This window comes from Topomyia yanbarensis, chromosome 3 (assembly GCF_030247195.1).
Source record: "Topomyia yanbarensis strain Yona2022 chromosome 3, ASM3024719v1, whole genome shotgun sequence".
NCBI lineage: Eukaryota > Metazoa > Arthropoda > Insecta > Diptera > Culicidae > Topomyia > Topomyia yanbarensis.
The window spans coordinates 318,508,737-318,533,842 of NC_080672.1; the positions used below are offsets into that span (position 1 = coordinate 318,508,737).

The 25,106-nt window shown below is 41.9% G+C and overlaps 1 protein-coding gene across 1 annotated transcript in view; it reads right to left on the reverse strand.

The window, feature by feature from the left end:
- Positions 1–2,623: 2,623 nt before the first annotated feature.
- LOC131693406 (LIM/homeobox protein Awh-like) overlaps positions 2,624–25,106 on the reverse strand; it is a 161,383-nt gene continuing 138,900 nt past the window's right edge. The window contains exons 3-6 of the mRNA XM_058981184.1: positions 3,535–3,752; positions 3,224–3,442; positions 3,033–3,158; positions 2,624–2,962 (exon numbers count right to left, since the gene is read on the reverse strand). Of these exons, the coding sequence (XP_058837167.1) occupies positions 2,937–2,962; positions 3,033–3,158; positions 3,224–3,442; positions 3,535–3,752 (589 nt within the window). The 3' untranslated portion in view covers positions 2,624–2,936. The remainder of the gene's footprint in view (positions 2,963–3,032; positions 3,159–3,223; positions 3,443–3,534; positions 3,753–25,106) is intronic.

Here is a 25,106-nt window from a genome sequence, read left to right on the forward strand (position 1 = left end):
GGGACGTGTTTGTGTGCTATTAGTTGGAGATTATCTGCCCGCCAGATGGCGCTTTGGAACAAATTGTGTTTTTCTCCTATTTCGTGGAAAATTTCAGCAACGCGCGATGGGTATTAGCTAGTCTATCTATCTATCTATATATATATAAAAGTCAATGTTTGTATGTATATGATTTATAGACTCCTAAACGGCTTAACCGATTACCGTAAAAATTTGTACATAGTAGGCGTTTGTTATGGAGCGTGTTTGTGTGCTATTGGTTGGGGATTATCTGCCCGCCAGATGGCGCTTCGGAACAAATTGTGTTTTTCTCCTATTTCGTTGAAAGTCGCAGCAACGCGCGATGGGCATTAGCTAGTATAAAATCTATCTATCTATCTATCTATAAATATAAAAGTCAAAGTTTGTATGTATATGATTTATAGACTCCCAAACGGCTTAACCGGTTTCCGTAAAAATTTGCACACAGTAGGTATTTGGTATGGGGCGTGTTTGTGTGCTATTAGTTGGAGATTATCTGCCCGCCAGATGGCGCTTTGGAACAAATTGTGTTTTCCTCCTATTTCGCAGAGCGTCGCAGCAACGCGCGATGGGTATTAGCTAGTATAATATAAAAGTCAATGTTTGTGTGTATATGATTTATGGACTCCAAAACGGTTTAACCGATGGCCGTCAAAATTTTTACATAGTAGGCATTTGTTATGCAGCGTGTTTGTGTGCTATTGGTTCAGGATTATCTGCCCGCCAGTCCTTTCTACATGAGAAAGGCAAAAATGAAATAGTTCATGAGAACATTTTCAGAATATTTTGATCTTGTGAACTAAGGCTCCTATATCTATGAAAATTATCATAAGTCAACCTTTGCTTTTATAAATAATGTTTAACCAGTTCGCGCACTGAAAATTGCATAAGAAATAATTTAGTGGAAACCGTGACTGAAGGTCGCAAAACAAAAACAAATAATTCCACTATAATAAGCGTTATTCGGGCGTTACTGAAGGGAAACTGAACATAATTATAAAATACATGATTTCTGTTCATGGTCCTGTTTTCATAACGTAAAAACGTGATTGTTCCAGGATTCATGGCACTTCATTCACGATCGTGGGAACAATTTTATTCCGTGTATTTTGGACAATTGAAAAAGGCACAATTGCACGACTAGGTGGATCAAAACAGGTTTTTTAATAAACTTGGCTAAAAACTTGAAATATTAATATTATGGTCGAATTTTTTTTTCGCAGAATTTGATTTTGTAATGCCAAACACTAGACGACAGCTTGGATCCTCCATCGAAATTTTCATATTTATTTTTATTTGGGTGGCCCGTTTGAGAAATTTTGACTCAGGTATCTGAAATATCGAATCCAACCAGAATAATGAAAATATACCTTTAAGACATAAAATTTATAAATATATATAAAGGAAATCAGAAATGAGTAAATTATGCGCAATGCGCATTATTCCACCAAAGCCTGAAAAATTGTATGAAGTTGTGATAAAATTATTCGAACGATTTCCATAATGTTCTTAGGGCCCCAGCCAGCGTTAAAGTAGTCCTTCAAATCAAGAAATATCCATTTTTTCCAAAAATGTCCAATAAAAAATGTGTCAAGAGCAATTTATTGGATAATTTTCAGATTAAAAAACTAAATAATAGTTAAATTAAATAAAATCGCGCAAGTTTCAATATTTTCATGGCAGCTGGGGAAATTTTCGGGAAATAATTTCATTTTTAAATGATATTAGGAACTATTAAACTTTGTATGTGCAGAAGATACTTGATAACGTAAATAAACATAACATAAATCTTAAGCAACCTATAGTTTCATAATTTGGTTTTAAGAATTCCAAAATTTTGAGCACACATGTAATAAATTTTTGCAGTTTTATAAGATTGTGTTTAGCGTATGTGAAAGTTTGTGTCGTTTGAAGTTCAATCGACGAAGAGCGAAACAAATAGCTGAATTGGATTGGAAAACTACAAACAATCCAAATCATCAAATCATTCTAGATAAATAGTGAATGTGAAAAGTGAAAGTGAAAGAATGTGAATGCCGTATAAGTTTTTCTCAGCTGAGAATCTGGAAAAGGTCGTCGATTTCGGGACAGACCCCGTAGTTGTTGGCTGTTTGTGAGCGAGGAAAATTCAAGGAGACTGGAGACTATCCCCCAGAAATCGAATAACCTGAAAATTTTTAAATATATTCGGTCATGATTCGGAATAACCGGATTGTTCGGCCACGATGAAGGAGATGCAATCTCGGAGAGCAACTAAATAACACAAGGAGCGTGCCATAAAAGTCGAAAGAGGCGTTCCGAACCGGTGTTCGAGTTTGCACGGCCCAAAAATCTGGTTTAACTACTTACTTTTTATTTGATACGCAAATAGCAATAACTATTAGTATTCTTCATTTTATGGAATGCAAGAGAATACTGATTCCCTTGTTTTCAAAAACGTATGCATGAGCTGCCATGTTTTCAGTACATACAAAGTTAGGGCGTACTATTTCGGAAAAAAATAGAGACGACATTCAGAACAATAAGTTTTTATTTACATTATGATAATCATGGTTGCAAAATATATAAAAATATATTTACAATATTTTCTGCAATGCATTGGTCACATCAATTAACTTTAAGTATTTATGATTACATTTCACATGAATAAAATCCATTTCTATTAAATCTACAACAAGCAATATTTCCAGTAATATCTAGCTAAAATGCATTTTATTGTTCCACCTGGAGGACGAAGAACGTAAACTAAGATCTTTGGTTTCAACCCTTCCGATGATACATCCGAAGTCACATTCTATATATTGTAGAGAGTACAGTTTGTTATTCACCGTTGGATCATTTGAGCCAACTCAGCAATCATCCATTGGACAGCTCGCTCCCGATGGCAAGTGCAACAGTGATTGCATACCCATGTGTTACACCATCAAGTTGATAAGATTTACTGTTGAGAAAAATCATAAACGAAATTAGTCACGGCCCTGGTCGCATTGTATTCGAAGCAGGAATCTCACCGTGAGAGTTAAACATCGACGGAGACTTTCCCATACCGCTGTCATTGTCACTGAGACTCGCGTTGCTATTGTTGTTGAGATCTTGTCGCAAAGCGCTAAACATCGCCGCATTGTGATCCCGAGGAACTGTAAAAATTTGGTCACTCTAATCAGTCTGCTGTCATTTCGTTTTAAATACGCTGAAAACCTACCGTGAGTATGCTTCTTCTGTCTGGCCCTCGAGTTTTGGAACCACACCTGAGTGACCCTCTTACTGAGCCCCGTCAGCTGTGCTATCCGTTCCAGGTCCTGCCCATCCGGATTGCTGTCGATTTGAAAATTGGCCTGCAGGATGTGAAGCTGCTCCTCGGTGAACGTTGTCCGCACCCGTTTCGATTTGTTTTTATTGAAACCGTCGGTACTGCAGCCATCTGCGCGATAGAACATTCACAGAAATTTATTGAGCCATTAAAAACCTCTATAAACAATCAAGCGCGCGGGTCGTCGAGCCAAAACAACCTACCATCGCTCGAGTTGGAGCCCTCGTCCGCGGTGTCCATGTAGTGGATCTTGCACATGACCTTATCATCGATCAGCGCAAACTGTTCGCCGGTGGATAACTGCCGGCCGCAGGTGTCGCAGGAGAAGCAAGCCAGATGAAACACCAGATCGCGGGCTTTCCGCACCCAGTCGGACGGGGCAATCGAACGGCAGCATTTGGAGCATTTGGCGCCAAAAGTTCTGTGAAAAATACAATTGGGTTCGGTTATCGTTTTGGCAATGTAAGTTAGCGGAGTAAAAAATGTGTTAAATTTTATTATGATACACCCCATATAATATTCCTGATAGATACCGACAGGTAAGCTTGTACCTGCTTATGACTATATTAACCCATTATAACCCAGGGTTTTTTAAAGTAAACCAAATGAAGTGATATCTTAAATTTCACTAAAAAATGAATCAAAGATTATGGGAAACACGAAACTGCCGCTTAAAATGGTTTTTAATATGAAAATATACTCAATTAAAAATAGCAAATTTCAAGTTGTTTCACTTAATTCTTCGGAGTATCTGATAGACAAAACTTCTTTTTCAGCTGTGTTAACATTTTGCCACATAATGGGATGATAAGCACTAATTCTAGCAATTAAATTCAGTTAAATATATTTCCCATTTTCAGCCGCCATTTGCCACAACTATACACGGTTCAAAAATATAAATAAGATGACAAAAATCAACAGCTGTCTTGTTTCAAAAAGAAGTACGAGGTGTAATGTTCCCATTGGTGCAATAATAAAGCAGTTAGATGTGTAAAATCTACAGTAAATACACATTAAACGATAGATAGTTCTGCGTATGAAATTTCATACGCTAGAATCTAATAGGTTAATTGGGTCCTTTACTTTCGTGGTCCGAAGTTGAGCTGTTTTATTTGTGGAACAAATTGCAAAGTAAACATAGGTGAACTAGTGGTCAGCCCGACACTGTAGGTAAACCCAACATCAAATTTTGAATAATTCAATGATGACAGTATATTATTAGTACAATTATTTTGAGCATTTCGAGACACATCGATACCATATAGGTTCATAAACGTCAACAAAATAAACAAAACATGCGAACAACTCACTACGAAACGTACGTCACTTCTAAATGTATGAATCCTTGTAACAGCGAATTTATTCTGCTTGTAGAACTGCTATTACTTCTTAGAATGACTTTACTAGTGGCAATAAAGCTCGAAAGAATCAATTAAAAAAAATTATACCATAATACAAATCAAGTATTTAACATTATTTATTCATAACGCCACATTCGGATGCTCTTCCTCTTGCCACGCGATGAAACTCCAGGAAGCATAAATTTGCATCCCTTATACTCATATACACAAAACTACACTTTATCACACATACAGAACACATTTTGGATGAAAATAATTTGTTCAAAAAGAAAATTGAAAAGGCTGTCGCTCTTGCACCTACAAGATGTCGTCTCACCCGTAGCGTTTTTAAAATGTCATTTTTCTGCATTTTTGGCAACCAATAATTTCTAATGAAATCGATTTTTTGAGACGCTGATTTTTTTATCTTGTTGAACCGTCTAAATAAGTTTTATGTACATAATATACAATTTTAGGAGCTTTGTGGCATTTTAGAAAAATTATTACGCTTAAGGCGTCGGACTTGCCACTAGCTCCCCTACTGTTATGTTTTCCCGAGTACGATTTGCAAAATTTTATTTTGTTCCAATTTACAATGTTACAATTTTACAAAACAAAAAAAATCTGTCAAGGGAACATAGCGGCATTTTTACTGAATAATTAAATTAAAACTCGCACCGATCCTATTATTGACCTAAATGTCTACTGGACGTAAGACCTCAGGTATGCTCTTTGTGAAACGATCATCTTATTGAATAATATAACACTTTTGTATGATACTCCCATTCCCAGTCTTCAAAAGATATTTCTAGTCAAATCTAAACAAAGGTGCTTTTGAACAGAGCAGACTTTACATTTTATGAACTGTGAACACATTTAGTGTCCCAGAATCTGGAAATTGAAACTCAGTAGAATAGGTCGGTATGATTTTTGTATTAAGAGGTTTAGCAATCTATACTTTCAATATCGCATACTTGTTCGGAACGTTTCTGGTATTTGATATGGAATCCGATTTTAGTCGTTCTAATCTAAGACAAAACAAGAGACAAGTCGTAATGCGATTTTGAGCCAGGCCTTGGAAGTCAACTTACGTTACGTCATGCCTTCGATTTTGACTGTTGCTGAACATCCAAAAGAAAATCTTTTTATGTTACATGATCGATCATTTTATGTATATTGTATAAGACGCTTGTATTTGCTCGAGCCTTTATCTTTACCAACGTCACCAAGAGATAGCTTATTCGATTCAGGGGTAAAAAACCTAGTGTTCGAATTTGTACGACTTTAACCTTGGTGGTTTAGAGGGTAAGGCGTTGGTCTCACAAACCACCCGTCATATGTTCAAGCCCCAGCCAGGAAGGATTTTAGCAGTCCGTAGAATCGTAGCACTAGCTATGCAATTGTCCTGTTCATATTTAGGAGTGAAATATGCAAGGTAAATTTTGGGTTGTTATTCTAACAGTCCCGTAAATTTTTTGTTTCTGAATATTGTTTCGGTGCGTCACGATTTCCGATACTGGCAAAGAGCGTTCCGTTCAGGAACAAGTTTCTCATTGAAAAAAGTATAATGCTCATTTATTTGTTTTGATTTGTTCTCATAAGCAAGTTAAACATCTTTTTTGTCTTTTCGACTTTCACAAGGGGGTCCACGATGGTGATCATTTTTCGGAATGGGGTGCATGAAATGCTCTTGGAATATCTATCCGCCTTTCAATTTTCATTTTTTTGCCTTTCTCAATAGAAAGGTATTGCAATTGCTCTGAAAACCGACTTTTTAACGGAGGCCCGGAGGGCCGAGTGACATATTCCATTCGATTCAGTTCGTCGAGTTCGGCAAATGTCTGTGTGTATGTATGTGAGTGTGTATGTGTGTGTGTGTATGTGCGTCTGTGTGTGTGTACGCGAACACAATCTCACTCACTTTTCTCAGAGATGGATGAACCGATTTTTACAAACTTAGTCCCAAATGAAAGGTGCAACGTTCCCATAGGCTGCTATTGAATTTCTAATGGATCCGACTTCCGGTTCCGGAATTACAGGGTGAAGAGTACGATCACGCAGAAAACGTCGATTTTAAGAAATTCTGCAATGAATGTATAATGGTGAAAATTTTTCCAAAATTTGACCACAACTGCTTCGATTTGTAGTACTAGGTCATTAACAGCCATTCAAAGTCTCTTTGGTCACATTGGCCACCATCATCGGTTCCGGAAGCCCCGGCGGAAGTATCCAAATTCAGACCAACAGTCACATCGGTTTCTCGGAGATGGCTAGACCGAATCAACCAAACTTAGTCTCAAATGAAAGATGTTACGTCCCCGTAAATGGCCATTAAATTTTATCCCCAACCGACTTCCGGTTCCGGAGTTACGGGCTGTGGCGTGCGATCACATAGCAAATTGTGATTCAAACCGATACTCCGATGGAAGCAAAAAAGGTAAAAATTTCGCTAAAATGTCTCTCAAATAACTTAAATTTGCAGTTCTAGGTCACCGACGGCCAAACAAACTTTCGTTGACTACATTGACCACCATAGACGGTTCCGGAAGTGCCCGGGAAAAGCGGCCATCTTTCATAACTAGCAAACTCATATCAGTTTCTCGGAAATGGTTGGGCCGATTTTCACAAACTTAGTCCCAAATGATAGCTATATTATCCCCACAGATGTCTGTAAAATTTCGCACGGATCGCTTGTATGGTTCCGGAAATATAGACTGAACGGTCCGGTCACACATGAAATTCCCATATAAGCCGGAACGCAAATTTTTTTTCAAAGGGGGGACCCCATGAAATTTCAGAAATCGAATTCGTATTTTTGATGCCAAACATCTTTAAAATGCATGAAACGTCGAGATTTTATGTTATCTCGAAAAAATTTTTTTTATAAAAATCGACTTTTTGGGACTGCCGATTTCGCACCTTTTTGCCTTTCTCAAAATTGAAAGGTATTGCAATTGCTCTGAAAACCGACTTTTTAACGGAGGCCCGGAGGGCCGAGTGACATATACCATTCGATTCAGTTCGTCGAGTTCGGCAAATGTCTGTGTGTGTATGTATGTGTGTGTGTATGTATGTGTGTGTGTATGTGCGTCTGTGTGTGTGTGTACGCGAACACAATCTCACTCACTTTTCTCAGAGATGGATGAACCGATTTTTACAAACTTAGTCCCAAATGAAAGGTGCAACGTTCCCATAGGCTGCTATTGAATTTCTAATGGATCCGACTTCCGGTTCCGGAATTACAGGGTGAAGAGTACGATCACGCAGAAAACGTCGATTTTAAGAAATTCTGCAATGAATGTATAATGGTGAAAATTTTTCCAAAATTTGACCACAACTGCTTCGATTTGTAGTACTAGGTCATTAACAGCCATTCAAAGTCTCTTTGGTCACATTGGCCACCATCATCGGTTCCGGAAGCCCCGGCGGAAGTATCCAAATTCAGAGTAACAGTCACATCGGTTTCTCGGAGATGGCTAGACCGATTCGACTAAACTTGACCTCAAATGAAAGGTATTGCGTCCCCGTAAATGGCTATTAAATTTTATCCCCAACCGACTTCCGGTTCCGGAGTTACGGGTTGTGGCGTGCGATCACATAGCAAATTGTGATTCAAACCGATACCCCGATGGAAGCAAAAAAGGTAAAAATTTCGCTAAAATGTCTCTCAAATAACTTAACTTTGCAGTTCTAGGTCACCGACGGCCAAACAAACTTTCGTTGACTACATTGACCACCATAGACGGTTCCGGAAGTGCCCGGGAAAAGCGGCCATCTTTCATAACTAGCAAACTCATATCAGTTTCTCGGAAATGGTTGGGCCGATTTTCACAAACATAGTCCCAAATGATAGCTATATTATCCCCACAGATGTCTGTAACATTTCGCACGGACCGCTTGTATGGTTCCGGAAATATAGACTGAACGGTCCGGTCACACATGAAATTCCCATATAAGCCGGAACTCAAAATTTTTTTCAAAGGGGGGACCCCATGAAATTTCAGAAATCGAATTCGTATTTTTGATGCCAAACATCTTTAAAATGCATGAAACGTCGAGATTTTATGTTATCACGAAATTTTTTTTTTTTAGAAATCGACTTTTAGGGACTTTGCCGATTTTGCACCTTTTTGCCTTTCTCAATAGAAAGGTATTGCAATTGCTCTGAAAACCGACTTTTTAACGGAGGCCCGGAGGGCCGAGTGACATATACCATTCGATTCAGTTCGTCGAGTTCGGCAAATGTCTGTGTGTGTATGTATGTGTGTGTATGTATGTGTGTGTATGTGCGTCTGTGTGTGTGTACGCGAACACAATCTCACTCACTTTTCTCAGAGATGGATGAACCGATTTTTACAAACTTAGTCCCAAATGAAAGGTGCAACGTTTCCATAGGCTGCTATTGAATTTCTAATGGATCCGACTTCCGGTTCCGGAATTACAGGGTGATGAGTACGATCACGCAGAAATTTCTCATATAAGCTATAGGAAAAATTAAAAATAGAATTTTTATTTTTGATGCTAAATGTGTTCAAGGTGCATGAAACGTCGAGATTTGATGCAAACTCGAAAAAAAAATTTGACTACGATTCACTTTTTTGGATTTTGGCACATTTTTGCCTTTCTCATATAGAAAGGTTATGCAATCACTCTGAAAAACGTCAACCTAATCCCGGCCGGGCCAAATTTTTTTTTCGACTCGTTTAGGGTTTCTGGATTTTAACAGGGGCGTAGTTGATGGTTTACGGAGAGGGGTTACACCCCCCCCCCTCTACTGTTCGCGCCCCTCCTTTAAAAATCTCCTTAAATCACCCCTCAGACCACCACCCCATCCAGCCCTCATACCCCTCCCTTTCAACCCCATCATCTTTAAACCACCACTGTATCACAAAGCATACCAATTTAAGCTGGGGAGTCGTTCGTTCATGGGACTTTCGCCCTCTTCACATACCCAGCCCCGCATGACAAAATGAGTTAGCAAGCAGATAACATTGATCTAATGATGATTAGGCTAATGGAGTATGATATTTTTTTGTTTCAAGTGTTTCACCGTCGACACGTAGCTCATCAAGTTCGTGGCTGGCATGCCATTGTGTATAAGTGCAAAGTGTACTAAGAATGTAATGGACATTTCCACAATTATGTTGAACATAAAAAGCCTCCGTGCCATAGTTTAGAGAAATGAGAAAGGCACAATTGCACCGCTAGGTGGATTAAAACAGGTTTTTCTTTTCTCGGCTAGTTTTATGAGTTTTGAGTTGTGTAGTCAGGAGGGGTCTTCGCTGAGTATCAGGGGTAACGAATTCTACTTTTCTATATTGCAACATGCATTTTACAATTAGCATATGAGGAGTATGCGGTAATAAGTTAAGTGGCCTTATCTCTATATTGCCATTTCTCATGTACATGGGAACCTTGATTCCTACGCCATCATTTTCAACAACGTATTTTACGTTGTTTGGCAAAACGAATTTTACTCCTTGTCATAATGTTTTAAATGATATCAGTACTGCATGGCGCAGGTGATGGTACTAAAGATGGGCAACTTCCGTAAGTTAAAGTTCCATTGGAAAGTGGCGTAGTTATTTTTAGGATTTCCACAAATTAGTGCTTAGAGCGTCTGTTAAGAGAGCGCTTCAGATTCCTCCGATGCTGTTTTTACGTTATGGCTTGGCAATATATTATGTGGACTCTACTAACAGTAACAGTAACAGTCATACTGATGATTCTCAGCGCAATTTTTACACCGAGCTTTATTGCTACAATTTTCAATTTGCTTGTGTATAGTGCATTAATGCAATACATGACGCCCGGTACAAACAACCAAACAGGCAGACGATCCTTGTCGAAGAAGACGTAATTAAACGCAAAGCAGTCCCTCCAATGGTCGCCCGATACGAGTTTGAAGCGACACGCAATTTTGGTCCGTCTAGTACGACTGCCGTTCAAAATCTTCGCTCGCTGAAGCAATGGGTCATTGAAACAACCAACTACGTTCTTCACTAGGTCTACGGATAACAAACTCAAATTGATAACCACACCGTCATCCTCAACTTTATGTATGGGCATGAAAACGCGGTAGTCTTTCATAAAAAATTTGTCACCAGCAACATCATTTGCTTGCTTTAAACAGAATATCATAATTCTGAGCTTATCTAGGCTAACTTCTAAAATATCCTTCACGGTTGATTATCTCTGCGTCAGTTTTTTCGAAATATTTAGAATGATTAGCAGATTATTTTTAATTCAAGGGTGATCAGATATGGTTAGACCGAGTTAAATGTGTATGATTTTAAACGGAAAGACGGAGTCTTTTATAGCGAATCTGTTCGATATCCATTTTACCATCAGGTGGGACTTATAAGGAGAGTTTAATCATACACGGGCCTGAGCACGGCGCAAAATAGAAAACTTCAAGAATACGAAAAAGTGAAGAAATTACGGAAGATATAATAAATTGAAAGACAAGTCTGAAGTAAAGCAAAAATTCTGTCACCTTTCCTTGTTTTCTTAACAAATGGTATTAAGAATTTTAAAAACCTTGATCAGCAACAACTCACAAAAGTAACTTTGTTTCGTTCGTATGAGCAAAAATTTGGGTGAATAATGTCTAGGACATAACTGAAATTTCAAGATTGGACTGGAAACTGTAGCGGTGTGAACCAACCTGGGTTCGATTTCCGACTTGGCACAATTCTCTAAAAAGAGAATTTTATAACACGAAAATGAGGCGAATAAGCCTAAAGTAAAAACCTCTATAATTGAAGCACAAAAATGTGTGCCATTTCCATGTACACACAAAATCATTTTTTGAAAGTCTCATTTAAAAAGAAAGCCAAAGTAAACAACAAAGAGGTGCAAAACTGAGACTCCACCGAGTATGCCAGAAGACCACGACCCTACGCAGAGAACAAAATTCAAAGTCAACCGTTGGGTTGCATTTTCGTCTATTTTTCTCAAGCAGTACAAATTGTGTGTGTATGTGTATTTTTAAAATGCAGAAAAAATGCTCAAGCACCCTGAGCAGAAAAAATGAACAAAAACCAAAAATTCATGGAACGCCTGCACGGAACCTGATTCCTACCCGGCACTACCTTACGGCATTACACTCCAATTCAGCTACTTAGTAGTTAGTTCTTTCAGTAGGGTTGCAGCACACCTCCTCGAAACACTATCAGTTTTCGACCATTCACACAACGTGGCAAACTCTGTACGGCATTAGAAAAGCTAGCTGTGGGTCGAAACTTAACTCCCCTACGAGGACAATCAGGGCAGCACACTTCAGACTGTCTAATTTACGGATCCCTTCGGCTCTCTTGTGCCACTGCCTCATTGAGCTCCCTATTTGTTCGCGCACTACTTGGTCTAATCCCGGACGATGGATCTAGCCGACTCCGATGGAGACTCCCACAGCGAGAGAAGTTCTCCTGAAACCGAACCAACCAGCCAGGAGCCGAGGCGATTCCAGCGGATCAGGCCGTCCAGTTCGCTGGTGTCCCGACGACCTGCGAGTGGAGGTGTCTCGTCACGGTCTACTCAGTGTAGTCCCCGGCGGTGAATCCAGCTTACGCTGACGGAGAGTTTCTTTTTAATGAAGTTCTCCCGATACCGAATTTGGTTTCAGCACTACAACTTCTTGGGTCCTTTAACTCCCTGCCCGGTGCCATTTAGCACCGCAACTTTTTTAAGCCCTTTGACTCTCTTCTCGTGCCATTTAGCACTACTTCCTCGGTAAGCCATTCAGCTCCCAACTTGTTTGCGAACTACTCGGTCTAGTCCCCGACAGTGGACCTAGCTTACTGCGACGGAGAGTTCCCAGCAGACGAGAGGAGTTCTCCCGAAGCCGAGCCAACCAGCCTGGTGCCGAGGTCATCTCGGCGATTCCGATGAAGCAGTGTGTCTGGTTCGCTGATGTCCCAACAACCCGCGACTGGTAGTGTCTCGACGCAGTCTGCCCAATCTAGTCTTCTGCGGGAATGTAGCTGACGTCGACGGAAAGTTCCCCGGCGAAAAAAGTTCTCCCCATACCGATTCTTCTCTGGTTTTCGCTATATTTCTATTGAGCCAACCGGCAAGGGCGCCGTGGTCGGTTTGGTGATTCCGGATGCAGCGTGGTGTCCGGTTCGCTAGCACCCCGACGACTCATACCGGGTGCTCTGTCGCAGACTAGTCGAGTTCCCGGCGGTGGATCTAACCTACTCCGACGAAGAGTTTCCCGGCGTTGATTGCTCTCCCGAAACCGTTGCACGCTGTTCACCATGCCATTTCCGCTTTAAGGCGGTCATGATATGCATCACCACTCTTTTGACCAAATTCTACGTGTTTATGACGCTTTTCAATCTGTAGACGACATTATCGGGGTCCTGTTCTCTCATTTCAAGCATCGCTTCGACGTTCGAAGACCACATGCTCCAGTGTCTCCTCGACAATGGTGATGTACCGTACCCGAACCGATGAAGATACTTCCTGAATCAGCCGTGGCCCGACAGGAACTGTGTCAGGTGGAAGTTCACCTCTCCATGCTATCTATTGATCCACGTCCACAAGTTCAAGATAAGCCTTCCCTTCTCTCTGTATTGTCCCATTCCTGTTGCCACCTCGCTATTGGCACGATTCCCACCATCTTCCTCGCGTTTCTGGTACGTCTCGTGCTGCTTCTCGGACCGCCGAAGTTTGGCGTTATTCTCGCTGTTGCTTTCGTTGCCGTCGCCGACTTTTCGCAGGTGTAGTCGACGTGGCTGTTGAAGCTCAACCGGTCGTCGATTATCACTCGCAATTGCTTCTGTGCACGTTTCGATGCAATCACGTACTCTCCGACGTCGATCTGCATTCGCTGAACCGCTTTGCAGTTGCTGACCAACAACACCTCCGTCTTGTGGTGAGATATTTGCAGCTTGACACCGTTCATCCAGCTCTCGATCACGTCTATTTTCTCCGTCACCGACACCTTCACTTCTTCAAGTGTCTCACCCATCACCGTTACTTACACGTCGTCTGCGAAACCCTGGGCAGCTACAGCATTAAGACCCCATCGTACATCCCGTTCCAAAGATTTGGACCAAGAATGGAGCCCCGCGGAACGCTCGCTTGACTCGCATCGACTTCTGCCCTTCGTATGTCTCGTACAACAACACTCTGCTCTAGAAATAGCTTTTCAGGATCTGGCACAGACAGTCGGCGACCCTAATTCTGTGTAGTGCTGCGGCGATGGCTGCCCAGCTGGCACATGAATTCTTCAAATTTATAGTGACTACAGCGCAGTATTGATATCCTTTTAGCTTCCGTGTATATGCCTCCTCCGCACTCTCGGGCACTCTTCGAATTGCATCCACCGTCGGCTCCTTTACGGAATTCGAACTGTATCTTAGACAGTCCGCGCTCGCCCTCCGTGCATTTCGAGACAGGATCACACGGTGGTTTCCCTGGCTTTGGCAGCAACACCAGCTTCTATACCTTCCACATTTCGGGGAAGCTGCCTTTATCTAGACGCTTCTTCAGCACCATCCTGAACATGTCCGAGTATGTCAGGACCGCATTTGGTTTTCCAACCAGTACGGGGGCTTAATTTAATTTCAATCGCTATGATGCTTCTGCTAGCTCATCGTTAGTCATTTGCCGATCGTCCGTGTTTGCTCATTCTTCTTCGCCGTACGGTGTCGGTGGCCAGGTAGTTGGATCGTGCTTCAAGAAGAGACCCTCAACGATTATCTTCAACTTACCCGGGCACATTTTGGCTGGTGTCAACGAGCTCGGTACTCGTCGCCCCAGACTTCTTCTTCTTGGCACAGCTCCTTGTGGCAATCTGACTTGTAAAGCTTAATCTCCCGTTTCATAGCGGCGCTGACTTCCTGAAACGCTGCCTCCTCTCTATCGGGCTCCGGATCTCTTAGCCCACCTTATGGCCCTGAGACAAGCAGCGCGTTGCGTACTAAGCGTCTCGTTCCACTAGTAAGCTGGAAGCCCTCTATTGAGTGGTTACAGTTATCGCGGTATTGTGGCGTCACAAGCCGTCACAATTCTTCTGATTCGATCAGCCGCATCCACGATCTCGGTCCCTCCGTTCGACCGAAGTGCCTCAACGAAGAGGTCTTTGGTAAAGGTTTTCGTCTTCCACTATCACTCACCGGTCGTCCTTCTCCGTACTGCAGCAGGGTTCCGTTGACGGATACGGTAGCGAATCGTCTGGTGGTCGCTATGCATATACGTTTTGCATACTCTCCAATCCATGTTCGCCGTCAATGAAGGACTACAGAATGTGACGTCCATGATAAACTCCCTCCAGTCTCTCCGAAACGTGCTAACGGAACCTTCATTGCACAATCGTACGTCTGACTTCGCTAGAACATCCTGCAGGATATCCACTCTTGTGTTGGTTACTCTATTGCCCAACTCCACAACCCAGGAGTTGAAGTCACCATAAATGACTTATTTCGGCCGATCAACAGCTCGGTTAACATTAGGCTGAACACCTTGGAGGAGCGTAACAGCTGCACACGAAGACACTGTTGATTATGGTGATCACGAAGCCTTGGCATGATCATTCAACCACTTCTTGAATGGGGAATCTGCCCATAACTTGTATCGCAGCTGTTTTTGATCTATCCGCCACCAAGTTACCGTTATCAAAAGGGACTTGTTGTTTCTGTCGTAGACTACTACAACAGTTGCTGTGCGGTGTCACAATGATTCAGATTTATCTGGGTTACATCCATTACCGTTGGTCCGAAGTCGCCCCTTTAAAGTAGGGCATTTGAAGCCTGCCGTCTAATGGTCGTTTCCGTCCGCTGGAGTGCAAAGCATGCACTTCGGCCTTTGCGTGCAGTCTCTTGCAAAATGGCCCGTCTCCTTCGCAATTCCAGCACATCTTGAATCTATCCGGGCCATTGCTAGCCCCTACCAAATGTCCAAAGCCCAAACACATGAAGCATTTCTCCGCTTGTTTATTCACTCGACAGGTAGCTCTCAGTGGGTATCTCGACCACCCAACCATAACTTTGGCTACCTCCACCGCCTTGTCGGCAGCAGTTACTGGTAAACGAATCATCGCTGTCTGAGTTCCTCCGTACCTCTGCTTTAGCCGAATCGTCATGTGCACCTCGCCCAGGTTGCACTGCTGCTTTAGTGTACCTCTTAGCTCGTCTCCCTTCGTGATATTATCCAGGTCCCTGCACACAATCAGTGTCTTCGGGCTTAAGACTTTAACTTTTGCCTCTTCACCCACTGATTTGGTAATAATCTCCTGAATAGTCGAACTGTTAGTCGCGGGATCCTCCTTCATCTCGAAGAGTATCACTTTGGGTACGCCTGGTTCTTATCACGTTTTTCTCCAAATCCCTCAGTTCTGCATCCTCTCTGACCTTCTTGAAGAGAGCTGCATACGTCGTCGCATCATTAGATTTGACGAGAACGGCTTTTCCCTTTGGCGTCTCCTGACGAGCCAGAGGTTTTCCTTTCCTCTTCTGCTCCACTTCTCTTTTCATTCCGCTTTTGCTGTTTCCCGTGTTTCTCCTTCCGAGCGACAACGGTACCTCAGATTTTTCCCTGTTGAGTGACGTCCTTCTTTTCGGCAGTAAGAGCGTCCTCGCGAGTCTGTCTTTTGGGACCTTCCGGCTCCTGGCGAGGAGTCACATCACCCTCCTTGGAGTCACGGAAAGTGGCATGTTCTCCACTCCAACCAGCTCCTCCCTCCCCTCTTTCGGGAGGGCTAATTAGAGAGATGCATAGATAACACACGTTCATTACAGATAGCTCCTGTATAAAAACTTCGTTTTTGAGCAACATTGATGTCGGTCCAGAATTTCCTAGATTCGTTTGCTGATTTGATTTAACAAGTAACAACTACACTTAACTGGTTTTACAAGCGTTCAATCGACCTGGCGCCCGACTGAACTGTTCATACTTTGCAAAATAAACATTGAATGACGCGCCTCATCAGATGTTTGATTCAGATCAATAACGTTCGTTACAAATGTTCTCGTTTACGGTTTTAATAAAATTGCAGACGTGGAACGAAAACATCGCCATCACGGGTGAAAACAATCTCTACACTTGTTCGCTAGTCTTACTTCTCCGGTTCGTTTGTTTCTTCCAATAACACTCATTGCATAAACGTCAGATAAAATAGTTTGATATAATAATTTCATTTTCATATAAATAAATAACTGTCAAAACAAGTCACTTCGCTGGCAAGGTTTGTTCTCTTCCTCATCCCCGCAAGCGGCAACTTTTAATACAAAATGCCATTGAGGAGAGATGAAAAAAAACTTATTGAGATCGCATTGACCAGCCGGCGCGCGAGGTCTCAATATTCATTGACTGTGCATGTGCGATCGTACAGCATAAACACACATCAAACCAGGTTCACTAAAAGCGAAAGATTAATAATCCTCTCGGCGCACGGCGTGCTCAGGTGCCTGAGGCAAGTGGTAGTGGATTGGCGGCTCCAGTCCCGGACAACGTGAGAAGGAATGTAAACCCTTTTCAGCAAGCCAGCAAAATAAACCGACCGCGACCAGCAGTTCCAAATGCGCGGGGAACGAATATCAATAAATTATTCCACTTTATAAGCTCAGTAAAATGATTAATTTCCTTCGATCAATAAAGCACGAACATATCACACGAATTCACCACCGGTGAAGTGAAAGAGTTCAACTATTTTTTTTCGCCGTGATGCTTGTTTGTTGTGTTTTGAGTTATTGATGGAAATATCTCAGTTCGTGCCGTGACCAGCGGCCAAGAAGGGGGCTGTGGCTTTTGTACCAGGCACGCTTGCTTCGGCTCGGTTCTGTCTGCTTGTTGTGGACCTATCTTGTGCCTTTGGTTTAAGCCATGTGAGTTATGACCAGGGCCTTTTGTTTGCTCTCTGTGGCCTCCGGCATGATTGACAGGACCTGTGTGGTACCCTCGAACTTTAACGGTTATTAATGTTCCTAAATCGCCTAAATAGTTTCGTTGCTGGTGGGGATGATTGAGCTCTGGATTAGTTTCGAGGATCGATGGCTAAACACGTTGATCATATGTTAAGTCTCAATTAGGTAAGATGTGGATTGATGCGATTTTATCTAGGACATGGATATTTGGGGATTTTGGTTATTGGACACCTGAAGGGGCACAAGCAATTTGTTTAAAATTTTCACCTCTTATAAAGATATTTTGTTTCAAACAACTGTGAAAATTAACGAATTTTGATTTTAATCATAACCAAGCTAAAGAATGTTACTTTGATTCAAATCTGTACATCACAATTTGTCTTGATGAACATTATAAAAACTCCTACCGGTAAACCAAATCCAGTGCTTGTGTTATCTTCTACGTTGAGTTTAACATACTTTGAAGTTACCTGTGAAATCATCCCGTTCCTCCAAAACAAGCAAGTGAGGGTGGCCACTACATGCCTTAAACATTGACGATAATTCGATCTCGTTGTAATATGCAAATCGCGATTCAGGAGCAAAACACTTTTAAATATGCACTGCTGACCATGCCCAAAGGAAATGCGACTAGTGGAAGGTGTACACTTCTTTGTCCCGAGGTTTCTTTTGGCAAGCGGTGACTGCGGTGCTGCTCCCGGGTAGGAAGTTCTCTCCATGATCGGATTCGGCACCCAGCTGGAACTCTGAACTGCACAGTTTGTCTTCTTTTCGCGAAACTGTCGTTCGAACAACGGAGAAATAAAAACCCTTACTTCCCGCGTTTCCAGCAACCAGCGGCCTGGCTCGATGACCGCGCGAAGCGTTCGCTCAATTAAAATTAAATAAATAACAAATGGAATAAATATAAAAGTGCGCGAGTCGCACGAAAACATGATTCGCGAGAAAATAACACAACAGCGAACATGAATAAGCATACGCTTGGGGTACTACTACTCGGCAAAGAAATGCTTATAATTAAAATTGAGTTGGGGGGAAAGAAAACAAGTACACAGTCAGCAAAATTCAGCTGAAGTGACAGCGAAAGAAACCCTAAGAGAAACTGGTATGGTAATGGGTCGTGTGACAAGGCGCCGCCGTTAGCAAATTTGTTTTGATTTCGGTTCCCTGATTGCAGCTTGGAAAGAGTTTTAGCGAAACTCTGATTAGATTTTTGGTAGTTAAAAATTACATGAATTACTCACCAAATTAAAATGCATTTCGAAGCGCACGCAGAAAAAGGAAAACGTAGCTTATCGTACCAAACATGGAATGAGCAAAAAATCAATCAATCCGTTCGTTGAACCTTCGTTCGATCCGGTCACAAATCTTAATAGCACCTCGATTACCTACAGCAAGAATCATTTTTTTCAATAAGAAAATCATTTTTTTCAATAGTTATTTGAGCAAATTTCAAGTATAACATTTTATTGTCGCATAATTTCAGTGCGATGAATCGATTAAAAAATATTTGTTGATGGTAGGTACCTTAGTTAGGCGTATAACCCATTACTGCAACTATTGGTACACCACAACTATAGGAGCACCCACCCTAAAGTGTATTCTACACCACTCTGATTGGGAACGGGCATAGCGTAGTTAGTAAATCGATTGCCTTGTACGCAGCTCACCTGGATTCGATTCCCAACCCCCCGCACATTGGATTGTGGAGATTTTTCCAAAAGAGATTTCTCTAACCCGAAAATAGGCGAATGACCCTAAGGTTAAAACCTCTATAATCAAATTTTAAAAAAAAAAAACACTCTGATTGTGTATCTGACATTCAGGAATCAGTCAGGAATCAATAGCGTCTGGCTCGAATGGCACGGTCTCCACGTTGATCGGAGATTTGTGCCTTGTCAAGAATCGTTTTTTCATCATATCCTGATGGAAAGGATTGGGGAAGTGGTAAGGTTAGGGATATGGAAAATAACGACACAGAAGACGAATTTCGCGCTAAATCGTGTTCAGAGTTGGCAGCACCCTCTCAGAGTTTAATGAAACTTTCTGTACATGAGAACTTTGTCGCCACTTTGCATACTTTGTTTTTCCAAAAATAATCTAGACTGTCTTTTGAAAAGGATCAAACTTTTTTTACCAATTATTTTCAAATTGCTATAGACTAAAACTGACAAATCCCACAAAAAATGTTGTAGGAGTGATTTTTACAAAATTTGTCGAATTTTTTAATAAAATTTAAAGTCGCTTTGCAAAAAAAACCTACTATCTTTGATTTGGATGAAATTTTGGTCCAAGATAGGTAATAATGTTCCCTATCTACTGTCAAAAATTCAAGTTGGGCACTTTCACGGAAAAATGTTATTTGAAAAAAAAAACCTTTCCTTGTCCAAACTGATTTTTTTTCATTGTATTTTTTATTCAGGGTCCATAGCCCAGAGACCAGAATCCAGAATCCCGAGTAGAGAACCCAGACTCCAGATTCCATAGCCCATAGTCCAGAGTCCCGAGGAGTGAGACCAGAATCCAGAATCGCGAGTCCTTAACCCAAAATACTGAGGTGAGTCTAGAGTCTAGTATCCATAGTTCAGTGACGAGAATGCAGAGTCCAGAGTCCATAGCGCAGCGATCAGAACTCAGAGTTCCGAAGACAATGCTCAGAGTCCAGAATCCAGAGTTCCGAGTTCAGAGTCCAGAGCGCAGAGTTCAGAGCGCAGACTTTAGAGCCCAGAGTTTAGAATTCAGTGGCCAGAGCCCAAAGACCAGAAACCAGAGTCTAGATTTCTTATCCCAAAATACTGATCCCAGAGTCCTGAGCACATAATCCAGAGCTCAGAGCCCAAAGTACAGAGCTCCTAACCCAAAATAGCAGACTTCCCGTGAACATGGACAATTTCGTACCTGTGTACAAAATTTCGTGCACGCATTCAACTTGAAACATGCTTCGTCTCGATGTACAAGTGCGCCTCCAACATCGAACTCAAGCGAACGATGTGCAAACTCTAGTTCAAACATCTGCGTACGTACACTGGGTGCGTACACGAGAACGATTCGCCCATGGCAAAAAGAGTCAGCGCTAGTGACGACGAGAATGAGAAAGAGAAAACTGGTGCCACGAACCGATGTGTACGCACACCGTGTACGTACATGGGGCTCAGTTGTGCAGGCGAACATGTGCACGTGTTTAGGTACGAAATAGCGTGTTTGAGTTCGTACACGAAGTGTGGGTTTAATATGAGCACACAACCAGAGCGAACATTGTGTGCGATGTGCATATGCGAAGACTGCAAAATAGTGAAACCAGAGTATAGAGTCCAGATTCCAGAGCTCAGAGTCCAGAATCCAGAGTTCAGTTTCGATAATCCAGAATTTACATTCCATAGCCCAGCGACCAGAACCCAAAGTGCCGATGAGAGAGCCCAGAGTCCGGAATCCAGAATCCAGTGCAGAGTGCATAGTCCAGAGTTTAGAGTCCAGAGTTCACAGTGCAGAGTCCCAAATCCATAATCAAGACCCAGAGCCCATAGCTCAGAGACCACAGTCTACAGTGCAGAATCCGTAGCACAGAATCTCGAGGCGAGAGCTCAGAAACCAGAGTTAAGAATGCAGAGTCCAAAGTTCAGAGTGCAGAGAACAGAATCGAGAATCCTGGACCAGAGTCCAGAGCCCAGAGTCCTCAACCCAAATTTCTGTGCCCAGAGTCCAGAGCTCTGAGACCAGAATCCAGAGCTCGAAGTACTTAACCCCAAATACTGAGGCAAAAGTTCAGACTCCAGAGCACAGAGCCCAGAACCCAGAGACCAGAATCCAGTGTCCATAACACAGAATCTAGAGGCGAGAGTCCAGAACACAGCGTGAAGAGTGCAGCATCCAGAGTTCAAAGTCCAGAATCTAGAGCTCAGAGTGCAGAGACGAGAATCCTGAGACCAGAGACCAGAATCCAGAGACCCGATTGCAGAGCCTGAAGTTCAGAGTCCAGAGTCTAGAATTAAGATTCCAGAATGGAGGATCTAGACCCAGATAACAGAGCCCATGGTTCAGAGTCCAGAGTACATAGTACAGAAATTCGAGGCCAGCGTCAAGAATCCATCATCCAGCGATGAGAGTGAAGAGTCCAGAATCTAAAGTTCGGTGTCCATAGTTCAGAGACCAGAACCCAGAATCCAGAGTACCGAGGGGAGAGCCAAGAGTCCAGAATCCAGAGTCCCGAGTGCTGACTCCAGAGTTCAGAGTCCAGATTTCAGAGTCTGGAGTCTAGAGTTTGGAGCCCAAGGTCCAAAAGAAATTCGTCAGAACAATTAAAACAGAGCATTCTTCACCACCGGATGCTAAACGATCTACAGGTGCTACAATAGCAGGAATTAAGCTTCCAACCCCCGGAGCGATTTAGAATTTTTATTTAAGCAGTGAGCGGATATATCAATACCCCCGAGGGGATATTGAGATAACAGAACGACAACACCCCCGAAGAGATATTGTCATTCAAATACGACTAAAACTATAGCTCTTTACCACACTGGGTTAAGAACAATATCATATCCTTCAGTTTCAGCTCTCTGTACATAGGTTTATCTATGTATGGAGAACCGAAAATTTGGATACGTAATTGCATTACTCCAGGGCAGTTGCATATCAAATGATATGATGTTCGGTAAGCGGATTCATAAAGATCACATGAATAATACTCAGCGCGCTGAATAGTAGCCATGTGATAATTGAGTTTGCAATGTCCAGTCAGTGCTCTGACTAGAATAGCAGTTATGCAACTTATTGACAGTGGTAGAACTGGGTCTGGACCAATGAAGTCAGTCGCAGCGTTAGCTCTAACCAAATCGTCCGCCCATTTATTTCCAGTAATACCGGAATTACCGGGTACCGATAGAAGGTAGATGGCATTTGAAATGCTAAGTTCTTCGATTTGAGTTCGACATGTGATCTTGAATCTGCCGAACTAAGGGCTTTCAGCGTAGCCTGGCTGTCAGAGCAAAAATAGATTCTTTTATCGCAAATTCTTCTTTGAAATGCTGATTGTACGCCACACAGAATCGCAATGATTAATGCTTGGAATGCGGTTCAGTATCTACCAAGCGAATGAGATTGGTTTAATCTGATTTCATGACAATAGACACCAGCACCAGCCCAGTCCTCCAACAAAGAACCGTCAACATAAAAAACTACGTATTTTTCAAGTTGTTGCTCCATCCAGTCAGACAGCCATTCCTCGCGAAGAGCAATTCTCACATTGAAAGTTCTAAAATTAAAACTACATGTAAGTGTAAGGTCACTGGGAGCAAGTGTATACTCATCCCAAGTAACCATTTGGAGCCACAGTCTTGTGTGACTAGCTGCACGATCTATTGGGTTACTGTTCCAGAACCCACTAACCTTAAGACGGTATGCACAAGAAAGAGCTTCCTCTTTCAGAAACACATGTAGTGGTTTTATGTTCTAGAGTGCCTCTAGAGCAGCAGTAGATGTTGTCGAGAACACACCAGTCATCGCCATCAAGACCATCCTCTGAAAATGGTTTAACTTTGACTGAATTGTCATAGCTTCTCTCTTCTGCCACCAAACAAGACATCCGTGTGCCAGTATTGATCTAACTATTGTTGTGTAGATCCACTGAATGTACTTGGGTTTGAGATTTCAAGATTAGTCGAAAACCCGTCTACATTGACCGAAGGCCATGCAAGCTTTCTTGATCATGGAATCGATGTGAGCTGTCCAATTAAGTTTTGAGTCAAGAATTACCCCTATGCACTTAACTTGATCTGCGATAATAACGCCAGAGTCAAAGAACTGCAAAGGACGAGCTCCGTTTGAAATGCTTCGTTGCGTGAAAAGCACCATTGATGTTTTATTTGGATTAACTGATAGTCCAACATGAAGACACCATTGCTTAACAACACATAAGATCATTATATGACAATCATCGGCGAAACCATACGTCGGTAACCTAAGGTCATTAAGTTTCCTCAACAAACCATCGGCGACAAAATTCCATAAAAGTGGTGACAGCATACTACCTTGAGGACATCCGCAGACATTCAGTTTTCTTATCTCTACTTGTCTTAACGATGAGCACATATGTCGGTTGCTGAGCATTGCGTGTATCCAATTCGTGATATATGAAGATACTCCATGACCTCATGCTGCTTCCAAAATAGATTCGAAAGACACGTTGTCACAAGCACCTTCAATATCGAGAAAAACTCCTAAACTTGATTGCTTTTGTGAAAAAACTTTTTCAATGTTGTAGACAACAGGGTGGTAGTAGACGTCCCCCGCTGATATGCATGTTGCATTGCATGCAGCGGGTACTCGCACAAGCTAACATCCCGAATGTAGTGGTCGATTAAATGACTATGTGGTAACATGTGGAACTAAAATGTTATAACCAAAACATGACTCGCATTATTTACCATAATTCTTCTGAACATGTTACTGAGCTAAACCTAACCATTATTTCACAAAATTATTTTTTTCATGAGAATCGAGTACTGATACATAAACATGCACTGCTAAGCCCTATGCAAAACTGACTCGGACATTACTTCGCTAAATGTTTAATAACTTCTTTTAACAAAGCCGAATTGACTAGCAGTCTTCTGCAAAGTGGTACACACTCAAATTATCTTTCTTATTTTCACTTACAGTGATAATATAATGCATACAGTGCCATCTAGCGGCGAAAATGCAAGCTAGTGGGTTTTCTCCATGTAAATTGTCGAAAAATTCCATACAAACTTCGGGTAGCTAGACTTGTCCGATTTGCTTCAAATTTGGAACAAGTACTCCTGGTGGGACTAGGAATCGACTCAGGGGTCATTTTTTTCTTGTTATTCAAGGGGCCCATGCGTGAAGAAGTTACAGAAATTTAAGTGGAAAAGAGAAATAATAAGGCACCAATAAGAGATTAAAGAAGGGACATCGAATGGTAAAATTACAGGTATGTTGTAGTCGACTGAAATAAAATTTAAAAATGTAACCGGTTTGGCCAGATTGTTAATTTTAGTTAAAAAATTAAGTTTTAATGGTGAAAAGATTGGTTTTTAAAAAAGCCACAGCCCAGCGAAGAAAAATCTCAGGCTTAGAGGAGCAAAACCAGAACAAATCAAGCATTTTTTTTCTCGATTACCTGGACACCAGGACAATCAATACAAACCCGAATAATTCTTGGGAAACCTGGTAGTGTGGTCACCTTACAATAATCTATTTTATTTCTATTTACGATTAATATGTTTTAAAATCTGTAATTGACTAACAAGTGTGATAATTAGCCAATCAAACGTTTTTCCAGGGTAACTTATCGACAAAAACCCTCAACAAAAAAATCAGACCTTCAACAGCGAAATAAATCACACATTCTCCAACATCATCGCATCAAAGCGTCCTTGTCCAGATAGTCCCGGCCGGCGTTCGCGTGATAAATGCATTCAGATGCAACACACGATAGTACCTTATCAACACCTGAATCTACAAGAACCAAGCGAAAACAACGCACAGTACAAATCTGCAAATCTGCTACAACAGCACAGCTCCACTCACCCCCTCTATAACCATAGCCAG